The 20,790-nt window shown below is 57.0% G+C and overlaps 3 protein-coding genes across 5 annotated transcripts; all 3 read right to left on the reverse strand.

Annotated features, from left to right (window-relative positions):
- Window positions 1-959: 959 nt before the first annotated feature.
- On the reverse strand, window positions 960-13,330 carry Efna2 (ephrin A2). The gene is made up of 4 exons (XM_075975528.1): window positions 9,929-13,330; window positions 3,967-4,280; window positions 2,547-2,612; window positions 960-2,385 (listed from the first exon to the last, which is right to left on the reverse strand). Exons 1-4 carry the CDS (start codon window positions 10,054-10,056, stop codon window positions 2,267-2,269), a joined length of 627 nt encoding a protein of 208 aa, XP_075831643.1. The 5' UTR covers window positions 10,057-13,330; the 3' UTR covers window positions 960-2,266.
- Window positions 13,331-13,562: 232 nt separating this feature from the next.
- Window positions 13,563-15,629, reverse strand: Fam174c (family with sequence similarity 174 member C). Its single transcript, XM_075975531.1, has 3 exons — window positions 15,424-15,629; window positions 14,385-14,501; window positions 13,563-13,871 (listed from the first exon to the last, which is right to left on the reverse strand). Coding segments are annotated over exons 1-3 (324 nt in total). The 3' UTR covers window positions 13,563-13,870.
- Cirbp (cold inducible RNA binding protein) lies at window positions 13,563-20,487 on the reverse strand. Of its 3 annotated transcripts, XR_012910855.1 has the most exons (10): window positions 20,307-20,487; window positions 18,714-18,822; window positions 18,527-18,633; window positions 18,310-18,448; window positions 18,157-18,238; window positions 17,821-17,891; window positions 16,064-16,168; window positions 15,396-15,944; window positions 14,385-14,501; window positions 13,563-13,871 (listed from the first exon to the last, which is right to left on the reverse strand). XR_012910855.1 is itself a non-coding variant. In XM_075975530.1 (7 exons), exons 2-7 carry the CDS (start codon window positions 18,814-18,816, stop codon window positions 17,588-17,590), a joined length of 519 nt encoding a protein of 172 aa, XP_075831645.1. In that variant the 5' UTR covers window positions 18,817-18,822; window positions 20,307-20,487; the 3' UTR covers window positions 16,932-17,587. The 3 variants fall into 3 exon arrangements, 2 of the variants coding, with proteins under 2 accessions (XP_075831645.1, XP_075831644.1); XM_075975530.1 differs by lacking the exons at window positions 13,563-13,871; window positions 14,385-14,501; window positions 15,396-15,944; window positions 16,064-16,168 and adding an exon at window positions 16,932-17,604; XM_075975529.1 differs by lacking the exons at window positions 13,563-13,871; window positions 14,385-14,501; window positions 15,396-15,944; window positions 16,064-16,168 and having other exon boundaries at window positions 16,932-17,891.
- Between the last annotated feature and the right edge of the window lie 303 nt (window positions 20,488-20,790).

Here is a 20,790-nt window from a genome sequence, read left to right on the forward strand (position 1 = left end):
CACCTGCTCTGGGCTGGACAGCAGCAGGAGGTCGAGACCTCAGTTCATCTGTGTCGCTTGGACTGCTGTGTCCCCTCGTCCTGGGCCCTGTGTTATAAACTTGCATGGCCTCAAGCTGCTTTTTTCCATGGATTCTGGGGCTTGAACTCGGGTCCTGGGTGTGCAGCCAGTTTATCCACTGAGCATCTCTCCATTCTATAGCTATACACACTATAGCCCAGGCTGGCCTTGACCTCAGAGATCTCCTGGTGCTGGCCACCAGTCCTGGCTTCTTGCTGATGGTGTTTTTTCCTAACACCCACGGCTATGGCAGTCAGGGTCCCTGGAGCTGGCAGCACCCTGGTCCAAGTGATGAGGGTGGCCTGATGGGGGGGGTCTCTCTGAGCTCTGGCTCATCATCGTCCGTGCAGCAGAGCCTCCTAAAGACGGCGTCTGCAGTTGATCCGCCTTCCTCTGGGCAAGGCCGGCATGGACACAAGCTCCTTTGTACAGTCCACAGGCCTCATTAGGAAGCAGCCCCCGTTGCAGGGCACAGAGCGGCTGAATTAATGGGCTCAGAGCGTTGCCTCTCAGCTAATTGTGCCCGAATGCAGTCGCCGCGGGTGACACACAGACGAGGGGCCACCGCTGGGATCCCAGGCTGTATGTCAGGTCACTTGTCACCAGTGACCCCCAAGCCTTTGGGCAACCCCAAGTGGGGCTAAACTGGGGGAACCCCAGGCCTCCCTTCCCCGAGACAGATGTGAACATCACCACGGCCCTCACACACCTGAGTCACATGGGAAACTGAGTCACAGAAATGTGGTCTTGGCAATGGGGAGATAACTCAGAACGTTTGTTTATTTTGTGTGCGCGGCGTGTATAAAGGTCAGAGAGTGATCTCGGTGTCAGGCTCTGTCAGGCTCACGTCTCACTATGTTGAGACAATCTTTTGTTTCCTGTGTACACGCTTGCTGCTGCCACCTCCCTGGTGCTGTGTGACAGGCGTGCGCCAGCATGCCAGGCTTTTGTCGGAGAATCAGGGTGATCCCTAAGAAGCCGGCCTTCTACCTGCAGACCCCCCAGGACCCTGAGAGCAGGCAGGAAGCAGCAGGACTATCCCCAGAACCCTCCCAAATGTCCAAAGAGGGAGACCCACACCTTACAGTTGGTTCATTTTATTATAAAAATACAGACTTCAAAGCTGAATGTGATGAGGGGCCGGCCACCCGTCCCCCTGCCCCTACAAAAGCTCCCCTGCCACCCCTTGCCATGGCGGCCATCCACAATATACATTTATCTAGAATATATATAAAATACAGAGTGAGGAAAGGTGGGTAGAAATCCGAAATCCATAGAAACGCGTTGTGTGGCCAGCTTCACTGGGTCCTTTGCTCTTTCTGTATTTTTGGTAGGTAGCTCCCCTTTTCAGTCCTGTCCAGTTTTTTTTTTCTTTTTGGCATTTTTTCTTACAAACATTACTAGGTCACATGATTAGGGGGGAGGGCTCCAACGGACAAAAAAAACCGAGTTTATTGCGAAGTGTTGTTTCTATCCTAAAAAGTCCACCCCACTCCCCCAACCAAAATAAAAGTCCCCTCGAATCGAAGGTCTGGAAAATTTTTTTTAAAAAAGAACTTCCATTCTGTCCTCAAGAATACATTAAAATAAATCACAGTACACATTTGCTGGTTTCTATTTACAGAAATAAAACGTCTTCCCGGCCCTGGAGATGGTTGTGCCTGGTGAGGGGTCCGGGTAGCAGGGTGAATTGCAGGGCTGAAGGGCTTTCTGAGATCTGAGGGAGGGGGGCTCAACAGTGGCTAGAACAAGAGGCATGAGCCCCTGGTGCCCCACTGAGGGGCTGGCACCATACACCCCTTCTGAGTCAGGCAAGTCTATGGTGGGCTCCTTCTGAGACCCAAATAACAGAACCAGGGGAGAGGAGTGTCTGGAGGGCCCAGCCCACTCACCTGCTGGCCTGTCCCAATGTCATCAGTAATGGCCAGGGAATAAATTAACTAAAAAATACCCCTCAAGTCTTTCTGACTGAACTTAAACAACGCTGGGAGGCCTTGAACTCACTGGTGGCCTTGGAGAAAGTGACTTGGCCTGGCTCTCCTCTGCAGGCTTGGGATAGCGTCACCTCCCTGGGCAGTGGGCGGCCTCCTCCGGGGGACAGCACCATGGAAGAGAAGCAGCAAGGATTTTGTCTCGGAGGCGGCCGTGCGGGTCCGAGGGCTGAGGTCAAGGGGTCCAGGTGGGGCTGGTGTCCTCCGTCCTGACACTAGGAGCCCAGGAGGGTCCACAGCACAGGGACCGTGGAGAGGAAGAGGTGGCAGCCGCCCAGGCCACTGCAGGAGCTGTTGCTGGTGAAGATGGGCTCGGCCTCGTACAGGGTCTCATCTGTGGGGACACAGGCCATCAGCCAGGCCGCACTGGGCTGGGCACTCTGGAAGGTCCTGGGCTTGGGGGAGGGGTTGGGATGGGACTCTGCAACCCCCAGCTCTCTGGGCCACTCATGGAGTCAAGTTCTTCCCCGGTCACTACACACTAAAGACACTCACTGGTTGGACGCACGTAAACTTTCAGTCGCAGGCAGGGATGGTCCACCAGGTTGGGAGGTGTGGCAGCTGGAAGAGAGGACAACCTTCTGGGGGCTCCATGCTCCCTTCTCCACACTGCTGACCCAACCCATAAAACTCTTAACCATGTGTCAAAACCCGAGACACAATGCCCTAGGCTTCCTGGGAGTCTCTTCCATGTTTTCCCCCGTCCAGGCTGACTCGAAAGGCTGAGTGAGTTACATCTCAGAGCTTAGTAACAGGGTGAGACTTTTAAAATGTATTTATTCATTTATTGATTTGAGACAGGGACTCTTTCTTTATGCAGCCCTGGCTTCTTAAAAACTAAGCTGTCATGGAACTCACAGAGATCCCACTGTCTCTGTCTCCTGAGTGCTGGGATTATAGTGTGCAGCAGGACACCCAACTTAGGGTGACATTTTAAACAAAAAAAAAAAAAAACAAAGCAAGGGCTGCGGAGGTGGCTTGAGGGGTACAGAGAATGCTGACCAAGCACTGCAACGCGATTTCGGATCCACAGCTCACACACGTGGAGGAGGCAGAGGTGGGAGGATGGCCCAGCCACATTCGGGTGTGCACTCTGCCGTCCTGTCAGAGTGGAGGTGAGAGGGACAAGGTGTTCAAGGCCCTCTCGGCTCCCTATGGAGTTTGAGGCTAGCCTGGGCTACATGTGGGTGGCTCCTAGGCAGCTGGGACAGGAGATGCAGACTGGGGAGATGTGTAGTGGACTGACCCCGGGACACCACCTCATGCTCTGCCGGCCATCCTCGGGCATGCCAGGACTGGAAGATTAAAAAGTACAAAGTAAAAATTAACATTTGGGCTGGGTAGTGGTGGTGCACACCTTTAATCCCAGCATTCGGAAGGCAGAGGCAGGCGGATCTCTGTGAGTTCAAGGACAGCCTGGTCTACAGAGCAAGTTCCAGGACAGCCAAGGCTACACAGAGAAACCCTAGTCTAGGAAAAAACAAAACAAAAACAAAACAAAACCAAACACACAAACAAAAAATTAGCATTCGTTGCAGAGATGGAAGGAATTATTACACTCTTGATCTTTGTGGGATTCTCATCTCAAAAAGAAAAATGTCATTTTTTTTTCCTCATTTTCTGGGACTTCATTGTAAGAACCTTCTGCCCGTCCCCACCCACTCCTTGCTTGAATTAAAAGGAGGAGGAGGAAGAAGAAATGGAGTCTGGTGGGCACATGGGATCCAGTGCAGTCCCAGGGTGCTCGGAGGCCCCGCTCCCCATGGGGTCTCCCTAGGAGACAACTCAGAAATGGGGTTTCCTCCATCTCACCCTCCTCCTCCTAGGGTCGTGGGGCATGAGGCTGGATGACAGTTGGAAGGCACTGTCTGCCTCAGTTTCCCTGTTTGCTAAGGGGCTAGCTTTGGCTACTCACAGATGTAGTAGTACTCGTGGCCAGGCCGGAACTCAAAGCCCAGGGAAAAGGGCGTGAAGAGCTGGAACTTCTCTGAGAACTTGAGGGGCCCCCCGGGCGCTGCAGGCCGGTTGCACTCCCAGCGCTTGAAGCCTCGCTGCCGGTGGTCGCAGGAGGCGTGGCCCTCGCCGTTCACCATGTACAGGATGTACTGCTCCATGTGCTCAGCCGGGGGCAGCGGCGCCCCATAGTGCGGGCAGTAGATGTCCAGGTAGTCATTGATGCTCACCTCCACCGTGTAGCTACCACCGTCACCCACGGTGCCCACCTGAAACCTGTGGGGGTGGAGGAGGGCCGGTCAGTGGTCAGGGCCGAGGATGGACCCATCCGGTCCCCCATCCCCACCATCCGTGCCCAGCACCAACTTCAGCCTCAGTTTCCCTGCAAGGAGGCAGAGGACCCTCCCCTTGGCCTCCGGCAGGGTCGCACTGGCTTGCAGGCACCGGAATCAAGCCAACCTTCCACACTGTGTGATCCCAGGGTGTTTCCTGCTCTCTCTGTGCAACTCCTTGAGATAACCTCTTCTAACTCCATCCTCCTGCCCCACCTCACAGCGCTGCACAATCTCTCTCTCCGACAGGTTCCCTGGTTTCTGGACAATAGCATCCCCACCACTCCAGTTCTGCCCTCAGCCTCAGCCCTGGCGTTGCCCCGCTGTGGACCAGCCTGACCCAGCCGCGTCTCAGAGGACAGAGGTTAGCCTGTGGGGTTGGACAGCAGCTCCCCTTCCATCTCAGCCTCAGGCTACTGCAGCCGGAACCCTCAGATCTCACTGAGTGTCCCCCGGGTCCCTGTCATGTAAACGCAGGCCGAAGGGGGGCTCGAGGGGGTCCTGTGAGAACCTTTATTAGCATATGAAAGCCTGATAGCTGGGAGTGGGATGGACTGCCTGGGGCTCCTTCACCTCCCAGTACAGCTGGGGAAACTGAGGCCCTGCAAAGGGGAACTCAGAGCTTCATGGTACATCATGGGGGGATCACTGCATGGCACAGTGGGGGCTGAGGGTTCCGGGGTTCAAGGTCATCCTCAACTACACAGAGAATCTAAGGCTAGCCTGGGCTATATGAGATCCTGTCAAGAACAGCAGGGAAAAAAGGTAGCTGCTGCTCCTGGGCTCCTGTACCAACCAGAGGCCCGAGTGGGGCTTCCGGAGCTTCCCGCACGGCTCAGTCACAGATTCTTGGAGCCTCACATTCAGGTGTAATCCTCAGTGTGTCGACTGTCCAGGGCGTCTATCTCAGCTACTCTGTGACTTAGTGTTGGAGGTCCTCTCACTTGAGGAGGCTGTGGGTGCTGGGATCAAACTCTGTCTACCCGAAATCGCTAACAAAGACAGAAAAGGACATTGGCCGCACCTCTCCTCCATCTTGTTCCCCACTGATCCTGAACTCTGCCCTTAGACAGCAGTGGGGCTACAGAGGCTCGGAGACACGCCTGGCCTTCCCCATGGGTTCTGGGGATTTGAACTCGGGTCTTTGCTTGTGCACAGCAAACCACTCTGCCTACTCAGCTGAACCCCCCCAATGCCCACTGCTCACAGACGGACAGAACTGCAGACACTGGTCCTCAGTAGACCACGGCAAATATCTGTCAACCTCACGGTCTCCCCAAATCCACGCCAGATGTTCTGAATATAAACCAGACACCAGACCCGGAGGTCCAATGCTGTCCACCTTTTCCTGGTCTCTCCAGGCTGCAACTCGGACCCTTGCACACGCCCAGAGCCCACCTTCCACCCTGGGCATGTACACAGTAGTGCTCAAGCCATGCGTGTTCCAGGGCACCCAGTGGATGAGGACCCCACCAGATGCTGGTGGAGGATGCTACTCCAATCACACCAGCTTTGCCGTGTTGGTGGTATTCATGGTTCCAAGTAGGTGGGTAGCCAGGAGCCAGAACTCTACCCTTACACTGGCTGGTGTCTGCAAGGTTGTTGGGGAAGGTGGAGGGCCCACTCCTAAAACAATCCCTGTGGAATTAAGACAAAGCCCAACTGTTCCATCTGCCTGAAGATGCAGAAAAGCAAGCAGACAGAGAGTAAACTCCCACTAAGGGCTAATGACCCTGAGACTTCTCACACGGAGGCTGTGGTCCACGGCTTCCACTCCTTGAAACAATCCTCCTACCTCATGATTTTGCCAACTTCTCTCCTGGGTACACAGGTGGGCTGGTGAGAGGCACATCGGGACTTGAAGCCGAGGTGACCACGACTGACCATCCCGTGCCCCCTTAGACACAATGACACACAAAGAGGTTTCATAGACCATGTCTGCTGCCCATGAGGGACATTACACAGGGACCCATGGGTGCCGGAGGTCTGTAAGAGACCGGGGGTCAAATCTGCATGAAGAGAAGAAATGGGGACCCAGGCCTCATGTAGCCCAGGCTGGCCTCTAGCTCACTAGAGCTGAGGATGACCCTGAACTCCTGAGCCTTTGCTTCCTCTTCTCTGTGTTGGGAGCAGCCTTCGCCACCATGCCTGGCTTAGAGCTCCAGCCGGAGCCCTGGCTTTCCTGGCTCTCAGTAAGCATTCTTCCCTTGGAGTCCAGCACCAGACTTTTAATCTGTTTGTTCGTTTTGAGGCAAGGTTTCATGTAGGTCAGGCTGGCCTAGAACTTACAGCAATCCCCCTCTTCAGCTTTGTGTCCAGTTAGCAGGCAGCTACTTCTGGCTTATCTGCTACCAAAGGCACCTGTCTGTCTCTGGCAGTGTTCTGTTCCCTCTGGGCGCCTAGACTGTCTCATTCTTCAGGACCCAGGCTCTCAATTCTGCCACTCCCCTAAGGCCCGCCAACCACCAGGTCCTCAGCCCCAAATCCTCCCGGCCTTGCCTACCACTCCGAGCTCCCCAACCTTGGAGACAATCTTCCTCTCCCTCTTTCTCCTTTATCAAGACAAGGTTTCTCCATGCAGCCCTGGCTGTCCTGGAACTCGCTACGTAGACCAGGTTGGCCTCAAACTCAGAGGTTCACCTGCCTCTGCCTCTACTGGGGTTAAAGGCATATGCCACCACCACTGGATGGAAGACAATCCCTTGCAAAACACAAAGACAAACACGCGACCAGGTCCCTTTCAGGAGGAGCAAGGCCACCAGAACCAGAGACAGGAACCAGTCACATTCCGCTACAGAGATGGTGCCTGCCTCAGAAATCAGGTCTAGCCAGCAGCACCATCTTCCTCTTCATGTGTTCTGCTGGTAACAGCGTTACTGCCCACATGGAGGTCACTTGGCATGGGACACCAGGTTACCCCACTCTCAGCAGTATCTCAGAGGTGGGTGACATCTGGGGCAACAAGAAATTTCCTATGATGTCTGCTTTGGATCCTCATGACCTGTCTGCAGGGAAAAACAGCAACTGGTAAGGCCACTTCTGTGGATGGCCCTGCGGCTGCCGTGGGCGCCACACCAGCTCTCGGCACACATCTCACAGCCATGAACTCACGGCGGAGGCTCACACCCTGACATACTCACTCAGGCGTGCCGCATGAAGATGTGTGTGCACCCCACTCTAGCGGACGCACGCATCCACTCCCCTGCACAATCATGCGCACACGTGCACACACGCAATCACCCCAGCTTGCGGTCCAGCTTTATGCAGACATGCATCCTGGGCTCCCCCGGAGTTGTGGATGAGAACATGCAGCCACATGCAAAGCCACAGGCCACTGCAGACTCCATGAACACAGGTCCATGAGCCGCTGGACAAAACCCACACAAGCCGCAGCTAGGTCACAGAATGGCTGAGCAGTCTGGGCCTGTGGTGGGGTGTCCTTGTCAGCCTGGCAAGCAGGTTACAGCCGGAAACAGGTCTAGAGATCCCAGAGGTCAGGGCAGTGTGTCCCACCAGGTCAGGTAGACCTGGATAGGGGTTTTTGGGAGTGCCTGGGCAGGTGGGTGTGGGTGTTCATGCCTCCTTGTGGAATCACTGCCTTCAGAAAGACATCCCAACAGCCTCTGGGAAGGTGTGGGTGGACAGGTGGCCAAGAGCATGACTGCCTGCGTGTGTGTCCCTCCAAGTCACATAGGCGTCCGTGTCCTACATAGACACGGGTACTCTGGAGCAGGTCCACCCCTCCTCCACTTCTCAGTCTTTTGTGTGTGACCCATACTCACGGGGTCCCAGCATGCCCCCACTGCCTGTTTTATGTCATGCCCCCTATCCTGCATCACACGAGAAGCCGGGGTATCCATCCTGCCCAGCTCCTCATACTGTACCCCATACTAGGTCCCCTTGGATGCCAGCCCGAAATCGTCCCTGCACGAACCACCCATCAACATCCACTGACTCTTAAGACTCCATAGCAGCCCAGACCCCCATGTGCTGTGTCAATGACAAGGCCCTGGGGCATGGTGGTCATCTGTCCTCAGGCAGGGTCACCCATAGAGGGGAACCCAAGGAAGAGACAGGGATCTGAGGAGCCCCCCACCCCACCCCACACTCTATAGGGCTGGCTCGGCTACCTGCCCGGTCAGCCACCCTCTCAGGCAGCCTGTCCGGACACAGCAACAGGAGGTGGTCAGCCAGAGCTGGACCCTGGTGATGAGGACACCTCTTTCCTTCCTGAGACAGGGTTCCAACCCTGTGGCAAATGGGGACAACAGGGGCAGCCATGACCCCTTCTCTTCATCCCCATAGTCCCTCTATCCTCTTTTTCTTTACCAGACAAAGGACAGGCCACACTGGGGACAGAGACTCTGCAAGCTAAAACCAGAAAACTTAGGCCGAGGAAGCGCAGCTTCCCAGGCTCCCTGCGCGGCCACGGGAGTCCTAATCAAACCCACATTTGACCAGCATAGCAGGAAGGCGATGTGTGTGTGGGGGGGGGTAAGTGGTGGCCCTGCCAGGTCGCTGCAAGGCCTTGGGGTTCCTGCCCTCAGCCCTAGGGGACGGGGACGGATGGATGGTAAGGGGCAGCCAGAGAGCTACCACTCCCATGAAGAGACACTGGTGGCCCTTGTCCCACAGCTCGCCTCAGAGACCAGCTTCTCTGCAACTTTCCATCCATGGATCAGGAGGGCATCCTGGCTGATGCAGCCGTACTATTTCCTCACCGGTCAGCGCTATACTGCGCCCAAGCATCAAAGATCCCAAGCCTGTCTCCCAGGAAACCCTCCAGCACCCACCCACCTCTGAGACCCTGTAACGACTCAGAAGGTCCTAAGCTACTCAGAACGTGGTCAGTGGGTATCCAACTTTTCTCACTCCGCCTGTAACAGAGGTTTCTGCCGTATCCCTGACTCTACCCAGTGCCTAGCAAGGTCTGCCCCGTAAGGTGCTGCTGGACAGCAGGGCTGGGTGTGGCGGGCTGGGCACTTGGCCACCTGGGTCTCCAGTACCAGCTCCAATTCTCTGGCCATGACCTTGAACCAGCCCCTCCTTGCACCCCCTCCTGCACCTCAGTTTCTCCAGAAGCTAAAAAGAAGGTGGAAAACGATATGCCCTGGTTGCACCCCTCAAACTGTCCTCTATCTCTTTGGTGCCTGTGGTCCCCTCTGTCCCTCTAAAGTGCCAGGGGGATTGGAGCAGCCCCTAGAGTGAGCGGAGGGGTAGAGAGGGGAACCTTGCAACTTCCCCAAGTTCATCTGGGGACCCACAGACAGGACTCTCGGAACCTTCCTTCGCAGAAGAGCCTCGTCCGGGGACTCTGGGTGTAAGGGAGGTCCCCAGGGAGCTCCACCAAATCCTCAGCCCTCCAGGACGCTTCCTTCTCCAAGAGGCCAGGGGTTCACAAGTGTTCCCCACCCCACCCCCGTGCAGTGCAAGTCCAGCAAAGGAACTCCAGCGTGTGAGGGTATGAGGGGGGTTTTCCCCAAAGTCCAGGAGCTCTGCAGGGAATACTAGGCACCCCTGAAGTTCAGGGGTAGGTCCGCGCGCTGCAAACCCCAGAGCTGGGGCCTCTCGGGGTCCCCCCTACGAGCTTACCTGGGGTTGCTGCGGTTCCAGTAGACTGCGTAGCGGTCAGCGTTGGCTCGGGCCGGGTCCTCGTTGCGCGCACGCAGCGGCAGCAGCAGCAGCAGCAGCGGCAGCAGCGGGCGCTGCGCGGGCGCCATAGCCCCGGTGCTGCCGCCGCGCTCGCTCGCTAGCTAGCTCTCCAGCCGCCGCCTGGCCCCGCCGTCTCCGTCTCCGCCTCCGCGCGGGCGGAGCACCGCGCGCTTGGAGATCCCGCCGCCCCGCCTCTGCGCGCGGCCCCCGCCGGAGACCGCAGGCGCCGAGAAACCGGGCGGCGGGAGGCGGCCGCAGCGCGGGACAGAGGCCCGGGGTCGTGCAATGCGCAAAGCGCTCTCCTGGGCTCCCCGGGCGTGGGGGCTCCCCTCGCCTTTGTCCCCGCTGGAGCTTCTTGGAGGGTCGCGGGCGCCCCCTCCCGCCGCGCCCCAGACCCTCCAAGCCTCAGCCGGGCCCCGCCCCGGCCAGACTCGCGCAGACTCTGCCGCGGATCCCCAGGGTCCCGCCCCAGCCACCCGCAACGGGCAGGAGAACCCCCAGAGCGCTGCGCCGGCCCCTCCGGGGCCCCGCCCTATGCAGATTGGACCTAAGGGCTGGTCTGCGCCGTGCCTGGCATCTCAGCACTCGGGAGGCTGAGGCAGAAGGATTGCCGCGAGTTCCAGGCCAACCTTGGCTGCAGAGTGAGATGCTGTCTCAAAACAAAAACAAAAATACAAAAACAAAAAAAGTCGTAGGCCAGCTGTGGTGCTCGCCTGTCCTCCCAGGACACAGGAGGCCAAGGCAGGAGGATCCAACATTCAAGGTCATCCTCAGCTACTCAAGGAATTCAAGGCTAACCTAGGCTACGTGAAACTCTGTATCAGAAAAAAAAGCTAAAGTTCCAAGTCACCCTTGCCTAGCTTTTCACCCTCCTCGGCTGTACATCCCTGAGGTCCTTGGGAGTCACTTCCGGAACTCGGGGAACTCCCCCACACAGGGGAAAGTTCCTGGCAGAAGGGCTAGAGCCCCAGACACCGAGCTGTGTCCACCAGATGGGTGCGCGGGATCCTGGGGCACCTGATTCTTATAGTTCCCTCTGCGTGAGGACAGGGAGACACTAAAGACTGGCAACGCTGCTGGGACGAGCAGGGCCAGGATGGGGTAGAACTTCAGGATGGGGTGGCCTTCTGTGACAAGTTCCCAAGCTCTGTGCTCCCAACACACACACACGGAGGAGGGGGGCAGGGGAAGGGACGGACAGGTTCTGAGATCTTCACCCGGACCTGAAGTCCGGTGCCCCAACCCCAGTCTGACCATGACCACTGGAATCCTTGTCTCTGTAAACCTGGCCCACACCTCTTCAGGTTTTGCTCAGGGACCTGAACTTGTCTGTCAAGGGTGTTCTGGGATCCTCGGGGCAGGCCCTGGTGGCCCCCACAGGAGGGCACAGGGCCACACACGTCCATTTTCTGCCCATAAAGGTGAGTGTCTCCAGGTTGCCCTGCTGGTGCATAAGCACCCCCTCGGCATGAGGAGGCAGCCCTGATGGGGACCTATTGACTAGACTTGTGTTAGGTTCTGGCCATGAGCAGCCACAAGGACACCTAGCAGCAAGGCCACATCCCCAGGCCTCATTTGCATGCTGGGGCCACCGAGTCGAGAGCTGCCTGCCGCCAGTGGATTTGAGCAGAAAGCTTTCTGTTCTTGTCTGTTGTCTCAAGGTCAGATCCGGAGTGGGGACAGGAACAAAGGCGGCTGTCCCCCACTCTACCTCCCAAGCCTGTCGCTCCAGGCTCCTGAGGACACACAGATGGGGGAGAGCGGGGAAGCTGTTCAAGGGAACCCTGTCTGGCAACCACAGTGACAGGGACCCTGGAAGCCCTGTCCCCTCCCTGAGCAGCCTCAGTTCATGGGGTCAGTGGTCACTGGAAACCAGTTCCTGTTTTAAGAGACAGTGAGAGGTCAGGGATCAGCAGGGGTGGTGCACTCAGGCTATGGTCCACCCTACGGTCCCATTCGCACTGTGAAGGCCCTGGCCCGACCTAGCCTGCACCTGCCACCTGCCACTCTTGGTACACAGGGCACGGCCTCAGGCCCCTGATATCAGAGTTTGGTGGCCCCACAGCCATTCAAGGCCAAATCGCCAGGAAGGAGGCAAAAAACATGCAGAGAGAAATTTCTCTTTACAGAATAAATTGTACCAGGTCTCCCACCTGTGCTGTCAACCCTTGACTTCCTGGGGAGATGACAGTGACATTCACCTGCCCCCTATCCCCAGTGGAACACCTGAGTGCTAAGTAGGGTGGCCCCACATCCAGGATTGGGGACGGCAGGAGAGGCCTTGGTTTTTATTTTTTGCATATTGTGGTGTGGCCGGCAGGGCCAGCTTATGGGAGTCAGTTCTTTCTTCGGCCATGTGGGTTCCAGGAATCCAACTCGGACTTGGCGGCAAGCATCTTTGCCTGCCATGTCTTTTTGCCAGGCCAGGATTTGGGATGGGTACAAGCAGGAGCGGTGTCCCAAGGTCTCGTGCTGGGAGCCACCCCAGGCATGCATGCAGGCTAGCCAGGCCCCAGGCCTTCCATCTTGCCTGACAGGCCCTTCTCCTGGCTTTCAGCCGCGCAGAGCTAATAGTGCATTAACCTTGACGGAGCTGCCAATTATCCCTGCTAATGCCGGGGTGCAGTGACTGCTGACAGGCGGATGGTGGTGGGGCCACCTTCCCTGTGCTGGCGAGGAGGCTGGGGTGGGGGCTTGGGTCTCTTCTGACCTCATTATACTAATCACCCTGCCTTTTGAAGCTTCAGCAATGACTGAGCTGTGGGATCAGGGGTGCAGATCACAAAATTTGTGGGACCAGGAACCAGGCCCATCCCAGCAGCCACAATACAAAGACGGAAGCCAATCAACAAACAGGGCAGAGGGCCACCAGAGCTGTGACTCAGGAGTGCTGGCTTCCCCTGAGTGTGGGCTGGAGGTGCAGACCATAAAGGTTTCCTTCAGGCAACAGGCCCAGCTGAGCAGGGACCCAGCCACTGGAGGGGACAGGCAGAGACAGGCAGGGGTGGCGCCACAGGATGGAAACGGGGCACCACCCAATGGGTACCAACTAGTAGGCCCAGGCAGACTCAGGGTCCCACCTCAGCCCAGCTGGAGAGTCTGTGGGGCATGGAAGTGGATGAAGACTGGGTATCCACAGGACAGGAGCTGGGCAGCCAGTCCAGGCCACCCACAGGACAGGGTGGTTGGGAGGGTTCTGAATTGAACCTATTCCCAGGTGGGGTCCTGGGAGGCGAGGTGGCGTATGACTGCCATCTGGTGGCAATTTGTTGTTATGACGAGGCAGAATGGGCTGGGGCTGTGACCTCAGGCAGCAAGTGATCCCTGTCACGCTCCTGTCCCCCTACCCCCACCCCCACCCCTCCCCACCCCCCGCCCAAGCTAAGACCATGGCTAACGTTGGCTAATGTTGAACTGCAGCCCAGAAGTCCCTGGGAAACTCTGCCACAGCTGCCGTCTCCGAACAAGTTGGAGGAATAAATAGGTCTCTCTAGAGAATGACATCAACAGGCAGTCAGGAATGACAACCTCACCCACTTCACCAGGTCATCTAGGTGTGACATCAAGGGGGAGATTTCAGGTCAGCTACAAGGCCACTGCTTCATTTATTGTCCCCAAAGCAGCGGAAAGGCGCACACTGAGATCCCAAGGTCCATTCGCTCCATCATACCTTGTAGGGCTGCTTGTCACTTATGGGAGGCAGGGGGACAGAGCTTTGGGGGCCTCAGGTCTGTGGGCTGGTCTCAGTGAGGTGAGGTCACATTGTCCTGGCCTACAGAGCAGCCGAGGGGTTGTACAGACGCCCTCCAGGAAGGTTGACATCAGAGTCCGCAGAAGACACATCGTCTCTCGTCCTTGTAGCCTACCACCCCCACCTCAGTATCTGCAAGGGGACAGGACAGGACAAGACGTGGGACTGAGTGATGCTGGCTCGAGGGGCCTCCATAGCCTAGTCCAGCCCAGCCTGCAGGAAGAGATGCTCCTTCCAAGTCCACCAGGGTAGGGAAGAGAGACCACAGAAGGTGCCAAAGCTGGTGTCAACCTCCTTCAGGAGCCCTGGAAAGCCAGATTTAGTGACTATGGGTCCTGGCTCTACAGCAGCCATCACCATAACAGGACAGTCAGCCCTGATGCCACTTGGTCATCCCCAGTGCAGCTCTATTCTGTCCACAATGCCACCTCCCTGTGAGGCTCTCACCTGGAACTCTCCTGGGTCTGTTTCCATTAAATCTACCAAGATCTTCCTGACACCCTGCCTTCTTGACCCTCATTGAGGGATTAGCCACGCCTCCAGGCCTTTACTGGGGGACTCTAGGCGAAGGTTCTACCTCTGAGCTAGACCCTGAACCCTAGAGACATGGTCTTTGCTAATTTGTCTCAATGAACTCCTTCCTACCATCTCAGATTCCTGGTTTCAAAGACGGTCTCTTCCTCGCTGTCCAGAGATGCCATCTCTTCATGCTCCTCTTTGTTGGTCAGAAGTCCATATCTCCTTCGCTGTGGCTTCTTGAGTCTGCAGGGGGCACAGACACCCTCAGAGCCTACCAACATGCTCCTGCCCACTCCAACCCCCAAGGTCCAAGCCACCTGCAGGATGTGAGTCCTTTTGTTGGAGGAGCTACAGGAGCAACTCTGGGCATGGTGAAAGCCACGGAGGCACATGTGCAAACCAGCCACAGCTCCCTATTTAAAGCATAAGCCGCAGTCTGACAGCTAGGAAAAAAATGGAAAAATGGGGCCTTTTTTTCCCCGAGTCAGTGTCTTGCAGCCCAGGCTGACCATTTAATATTTTTTAAATTAATTCATTTTTATTTTATGCACAATGGTATTTTGTCATGGGTGTTAGGTTCCCTATTAAATTAAAGACAATTGTGAGCTACCACGTGGGTACTGGGAATTGAACTCAGGTCCACTGAGCCATCTCTCCAGCCCACGACCATTTAATTCTCTAGGTCAGAGTGTTGAGATGACAGATGTGTCACCTCTACGCGGTCCTGGGAATGACACCCAGGTCCCTGCATGTTAGGCACAAAGCTTTAGCTGCCGAGCCTCAATTCTGCAGGGTTGGTTTGTTTGTTCTTTTGTTTTTGTTGTTTGGGTGTAGAGTTTATTGAGATAAAGGGAATGGGGAAGGAAACGGGAGAGACAGAGAGGGGAAGAGAAAGAAGAGAACAGAAAGTGCCTCCTCTGAGAAAAGGCTAAGGGAAGAGCGAATTTTGCAGTTCTTGCAGTCCGGCGCGGTTTTCTGCAGGTCTGTCACAACAGCACCGGCGAGACCGAGGGATGGGTACGGCCGTCCTGAGGCCGCTGCCCACTTAGGCCAGCCCAGAAACCACAGGAGTCAGGACCAAGAGCTAGGCCGGATGCCCGCGTCACGTGCTCTCCCGCCCACCCCACAGTGACTTACTAAATGCTGATTGGACAAGCTAACGCACCTAAAAGCCCGGATGAGGAAGTAGAGCGAGATCAGGCCGCTGAGCCCGGTGATTACGTAGAACAAGCGGAGCAGCGTGGGACCCGTGCCCGAGGGCCCCGGGTGTGTATAATTGCGAGGTACAGCTGTCCAGCTCGAGTTTTCTGTGGAGTCCGGGATGGCGCACGGGAGGAACAGCAGCAGCAGCAGCGTGCGCGGCGGCGCCATGCCGAAGCCGAGGCGGAAGTGAGCACAACCCCGCCCCACCCCGCCCCCAATGCCCCGTGCGTCTGCCGGTTTTTCTCCTTTTAGAGCCTGATTGGGATGACAGGTGGGCGGCAAGACTCCTCCCCACCACGCCCGAGTTATTCCCACTCCCACCATATCTTAGACCCAAGCAACACAGCAGGGTTCTGGGTCACAGCCCTTTATTCAGGCAGCCCCCCAACATTCTGCCCCAGCAACCACGCCTGCCCCAGCTTCTTTCTCTGGGCCTGCAGGAAGCCTGCGTCGCCTGGGAGCGAGTGTCCGCTCAGGAATTGCCTGGAAGGGAAGAGGAAGAGGACATGGGTGAGGAAAGCCCAGTCCAGCCCCGGGGGACCCCCAGACCTCTGAGAACCGTGGGCGTCCAGGGACTCCAGCCCCAGACCCCGTGCACTCACCTGGCCGACTATGCAGTCTGCGGCTCCTGCTCCTGGGGAGCCTCCTAGGACCCGAAGTCACGGCCACAGCCATTCTCCCATGGTTCAGGTTGGCTCCCCTTCATCCTGCCAAACAGAGGCGCGTGACCCCGGCATCCCCGTGGTTCTGCAGCGCCCTCCCGCCTCCCAGCCTCTCTGCTCCCACCCTCTCGGCGCCCACGTGGCTCGTCCCAAGGTGGCCAAGGCCCAGGGCATCAGTGCCCTTCTGCAGCCCCTGGGCAGAGCCAGGCTCCGCCCTGCTCAGCAGCCTCACGGACTCTGGGCAAAAACTAAGGACAGCAGCGCGGGTCTAAAGCCTGTCAAGCAAGGAACAAAAACATGTCCACAAAGGCAGGCACCCGGTGGCTCTGGCCGGCCTCGGGAGGACTGGCAGGAGGTACCACCAGTTTGACCCGACTTCTAGAAAGCAAGGGTCAACCCCAGGCCTAAGTTTCCGTCCAAGTGAGCTATAAATCAGAGGGATGCGACACGAGCGAAAGTGTTACCTCGAGGCACAGGCCAGCTGCACAGAGCTAGCGGGGGGAGCAGCAGGCGAGTCTCGGAGGGTCTGTGGCTCGCATCTGTCCCCCGAGGGCTGCGGCTTCGGAGGCTAGCAGAGAATGCCTGGAACTGGCGGGGCGCAGCCGCTAGGCAGCCTCACTGGCCCTCCCTGTACCCGGCCCTACACTGGCCAAGGCCTCTGCCACCCCGCTACCCCTCAACACTGCCCACTCCCGTTCCCACTGGGCTGCTTGGGCCTCCCGCACTGCCCTGCCTTCCTAGCTGCTCTGCTGGCCACGGAGCCGCAGCTCAGTGTGTCGGCAATGAAAGGGAAATGGTCAGAGTGAGGTTCGTTTCACACCGTCTTTTAATCGGCTTCGTGAAGCCAAAGAAACTGCATACAAGAATTCCTTAGCCACTGTGAATACAACATCGATGGAGTATGCATGTCTTCGGTAAAAAAGGACAATATAAATAAACACTTCCACAGCCTGCTGGACTGCTGTGCATCCCCATGGGCCGCGACCTGTGCCCAATGGGCAGGACCTGCTGCTGTGCTCTGCAGCGGAGCTGGGGAGCTGGAGAGCCATGGCTTGCTCAAATAGAGTCCATTTCATCCCAGGAGGGGTGGGGTGCCAGACTTCATGGGCAACCACACAAAAAAGAAAAAAACAATACAACCGAAAAACCCGAAAAAAACAAAAACAAGCAACCAAAAACCCACACAACCCAGACAATTTAGAAAAAAACAAAAAACCATGGCTCATTGTAAAAAAGTAAAATCTGAAGTACTTTCAAAAACGTTTTTTATAATGCTTAAAAAGACAGCGCTTCCTTAAAAAGAAAAGTCTGGTCACGAGGCCATCTCGGTCAGAAGCAGGCTGTTGATGGGTCAGAACGGAAAGGACTACAAAAGTGGGAACAAGGTGCTCACTACACAATGTTCAGCGAAGCTCCCCCATCTTAATTACAGCCATGGAAGGACGATCTGGACGCAGAGGGCTTTTACTCGTTGTGTGTAGCTGAGGACAGAAGCGGGACAATGTAAAGGCACTGGAGCTTGTGCTCCGCCCGCACGGGAGGTGGCACAGGGTCCCATGCACCTGGCAGGCACCCTGTCCTGTGCGGCAGTTCTGGGAGCTGTGCCCCAGGCTGAGTGGCCTAAGTTGCTGAGGGCACAAGGGTTCACCAAGCCCAACCACAGGCCTCTTAGGTGGCGTCCTTGGAGCCAGACTTACCGTAACTGTCATAGCTGTCTCTGTAGGACCCGCCCGAGCTCCGGTAACCATAGCTGCCACCCTGACTCCGGCTGTGGAAGGACACACGGACACTAAAGGGCACATGCCTAGCAACACTGGGCTCAGCCCTGCACCAAGTGCAGCTGGCAAGAGTGGGTTCCTAGTGGGGGCTGCTTGCCCTGTACTGAGGCCCTGGTGCCAGCTGGGTATTCAGCAGAGAACAAAACAAAAACACCTGTGCCCTTCAGCTGGGGCAACCCTCCCTCTGCTCATAGCCTAGGCCCAGCTGCTGTCACCAAGGCTGAGTCATCTCCCTGGGGCTCCCATCTGGCTCACCTGGCATAGTAGTCTCTGGAGCCTCCATAACCTCCACTCCGGGAATCAAAGCGGCCACCTCCATAGCCTCGGTCTCCCCCACCTGTAGACGACAGAACAGTCAGGGAGTCCCTACAGCAGTCCCACCACCAGTCCAAGGACCTCAGCACTCACCTCTAGAGAACCCACGGCCCCGGCTGCGTCCCCCACGGAAGAAGCCTCGGCCTCCAGAGGAACCACCCCGGTATCCCCGGGACCGGTTGTCAGAAGACTTGCCAGCCTGGTCAACTCGGATCTGCCGCCCATCCACAGACTGCCGAACAGAGGGAGGGTCAGCATGCCTACTCCACACCAGACCCATGCAGCCCAAACTGGCTGACTTGATCCTCACCTTCCCATTCATAGCCATCATGGCGTCCTTAGCGTCATCAATGTTCTCAAAGGTGACAAACCCAAAGCCTCGGGATCGCTGGGTCTCCCTGTCCTTTACCACCACCACTGTAAGGGAGAGTCATTAGTTGTGCCCAGTCTGCCTCAGAGCAGAAACCAAGAACGGTGCTCCCTTACCCAAGTCTCACCTTCAGAGATCTGCCCGTACTTGGAGAAGACCTGCTCCAGTGCCTGCTCGTTGGTATCGAAGCTTAGCCCTCCCACGAAAAGCTTGCCTTCGTCTGATGCCATGGCAGCCTGCACACACCACAAATGTTTCTTTTGCCTTAACCCCTCCTCCACAGACTGAAGCCAGATAGCATACTGGACCTCCCTTTACAGCCCAGGACGGCCTTGGAACTCCCTGCATGAGCGTAAGTGCTAGGATGCTGCAGTCCTGAAAGCTCTGAGGAGTCTCCTGCCCCTTCCTTCTCTACGTTTGTATACAGAAGTGACCCATGATCTTCCTGGGGAACCTGGCTCACACCGTCATCCAGCCACTCAGGTGGAAACATCAGACAAAGGACTCTGTGGAACAGCTTGGGACTGTTTGCAAACACTCCTATCATCCCAGCCTTTGGGATACGGAGGAACAAGGGTCAGAAGTCCAAAACCAATTGCAACTACACAGCAAGTCTGATATGAGCCTCAGCTACATGCTTCATCTCAAAACCAGACACAAGGAAGTCTTTTCGGCTTTATCATCCCAAACCCACATCTAAGACTGCCATATAACTCAGGCTGACTGTAAGTGGTGGTTCTATTGCTTAAGACAGTGAATTCTAGCCCATTTCCTTCAGTGGATCTTCATTAGTCCTGTCCAGAGAACTCCAAGGTCTAGATCACCCAGCCAGAATGGCATGCTGGAAATTTATTCACTTTACAAGAGGATGAGTGTGGTTGGGGACAGAGATGGCAGCGACTTCCTAGCCTCACCAGCTGACAGTTGGGTCAGAGAAGCTTCATCACTGAAATATGTTTTTGGGTGCTGTCAGGGAGCTGTGATACTTATGGGATGCATCCTGGGGCCACAGCCCACTCATCAACCAAGGACTAGAGAAGTGCTTTTTGCTTGGTGGACTCCGAGAGAGGAGGTTGGCCTGAGAGGCGTGGCTATAGAGGGGCGTGGCATTTTAACAAAGTCATTATTGGCTAGGGAGAAGAAGACCTAATGGCTTGGAGAACAAGTCCACTACAGTATTCCTGGGCCACTATACCTGGGAAAAACAAATTTGGGACGTAAAAGGGCAACATTCAAAACTACATGTGCTTTTTTCCCCTCGTGAAACCACACAGGGAAGACGGAACCGAGACACAGCCACCTGGAGTAACGGGTCACAGGCGACCCAGCTCCACCTCGGCGGACAACGGGGCTCTGGAGCTAGGCGCGCCCCGCCCACGGAGCAGCGCATGCGCCACGCGCGCACCCTGCGCCATTCCATCCGGGCACTCCGCAGTCCCGCCATTTCGCCGGCAAAGCTTTTCAAAGCCTCACGGCCGCCATTTTACAAAGCCCACCATTAAGTCGGCATCAGCCCGGGGATGACACGCGGTGGAGGACGCCCTCCGGAATGCGTGAGGTCCCGGTGTCCCGCCGCCCGCCTCGCCGCCGGCGGGGTGGACTCCAACCCGGGCCCGCCCCCAAATCCCAGGGGCGTGCCGCTGCGGCTCCGCCTCGCCCGGGAGTCACAGGCCGCCCGCCGCCCCGGGCCCCTCAGAGCCGGTGCCGCCAGGGCCCTCACCGCTGAGTCGGGCAGGTCCCTGACGCGGGCGGGAAGACAGCGCGCCACACACACCCAAGCTTCCTAACGCGCGAGTGCAAGGGGGAGCGCCCGAGTCCCGCCTGATATACCCCTCCCCTGGGGCCCCGCCCACTACGCCGCGCTGACCAATCCGACGCGCCAGACTCGGCAGCTCCGCTCTAGTGGAGGGGCGGGACTGTCCCGGCTTCGCTCTTGCCCGCGCGGAGGCGCTGAGCGTTCTGATTGGCTGCCACGTGCCCAGGCCGCATTCTCCCGCCCGCTAGCGGCCAGGGGGCCTGGACAGCGCGTTTCGGGGGCGGAGCTGACCCACTTCCGCGTTCCCCGCCCGGTTGGCCTGAGGCGGGGAACAAAGAACTTCCAGGCTTTTGCTACCTCCGTGGGACTCACAAATAAGGCACGGACCTTGACATATCGACTTCACACTTCTCCAGTCTTTTTTTTTTCTCCCAATATTTTTATTACA

This window comes from Microtus pennsylvanicus, chromosome 6 (assembly GCF_037038515.1).
Source record: "Microtus pennsylvanicus isolate mMicPen1 chromosome 6, mMicPen1.hap1, whole genome shotgun sequence".
Classification (NCBI taxonomy): Eukaryota; Metazoa; Chordata; class Mammalia; order Rodentia; family Cricetidae; genus Microtus; species Microtus pennsylvanicus.

Bases quoted from the DNA above. Each gene is read 5' to 3' on its own strand.
- Efna2 (XM_075975528.1), bottom strand. From the start codon at position 10,056: ATGGCGCCCGCGCAGCGCCCGCTGCTGCCGCTGCTGCTGCTGCTGCTG. The intron at 4,281-9,928 runs GTAAGCTCGTAG...CCACCCCCACAG, and splicing joins TGGAACCGCAGCAACCCCAG to GTTTCAGGTGGGCACCGTGG. The intron at 2,386-2,546 runs GTGAGTGTCTTT...GTGTCCCCACAG, and splicing joins AGTTTACGTGCGTCCAACCA to ATGAGACCCTGTACGAGGCC.
- Fam174c (XM_075975531.1), bottom strand. From the start codon at position 15,629: ATGGCGCCGCCGCGCACGCTGCTGCTGCTGCTGTTCCTCCCGTGCGCC. The intron at 14,502-15,423 runs GTGCGTTAGCTT...TGCCCCCTGCAG, and splicing joins TTCCTCATCCGGGCTTTTAG to ACTCAAGAAGCCACAGCGAA.
- Cirbp (XM_075975529.1), bottom strand. From the start codon at position 18,816: ATGGCATCAGACGAAGGCAAGCTTTTCGTGGGAGGGCTAAGCTTCGAT. The intron at 18,634-18,713 runs GTGAGACTTGGG...TCTCCCTTACAG, and splicing joins GTACGGGCAGATCTCTGAAG to TGGTGGTGGTAAAGGACAGG. The intron at 18,239-18,309 runs GTGAGTGCTGAG...TGTCGTCTACAG, and splicing joins GGGCCGTGGGTTCTCTAGAG to GTGGGGGAGACCGAGGCTAT.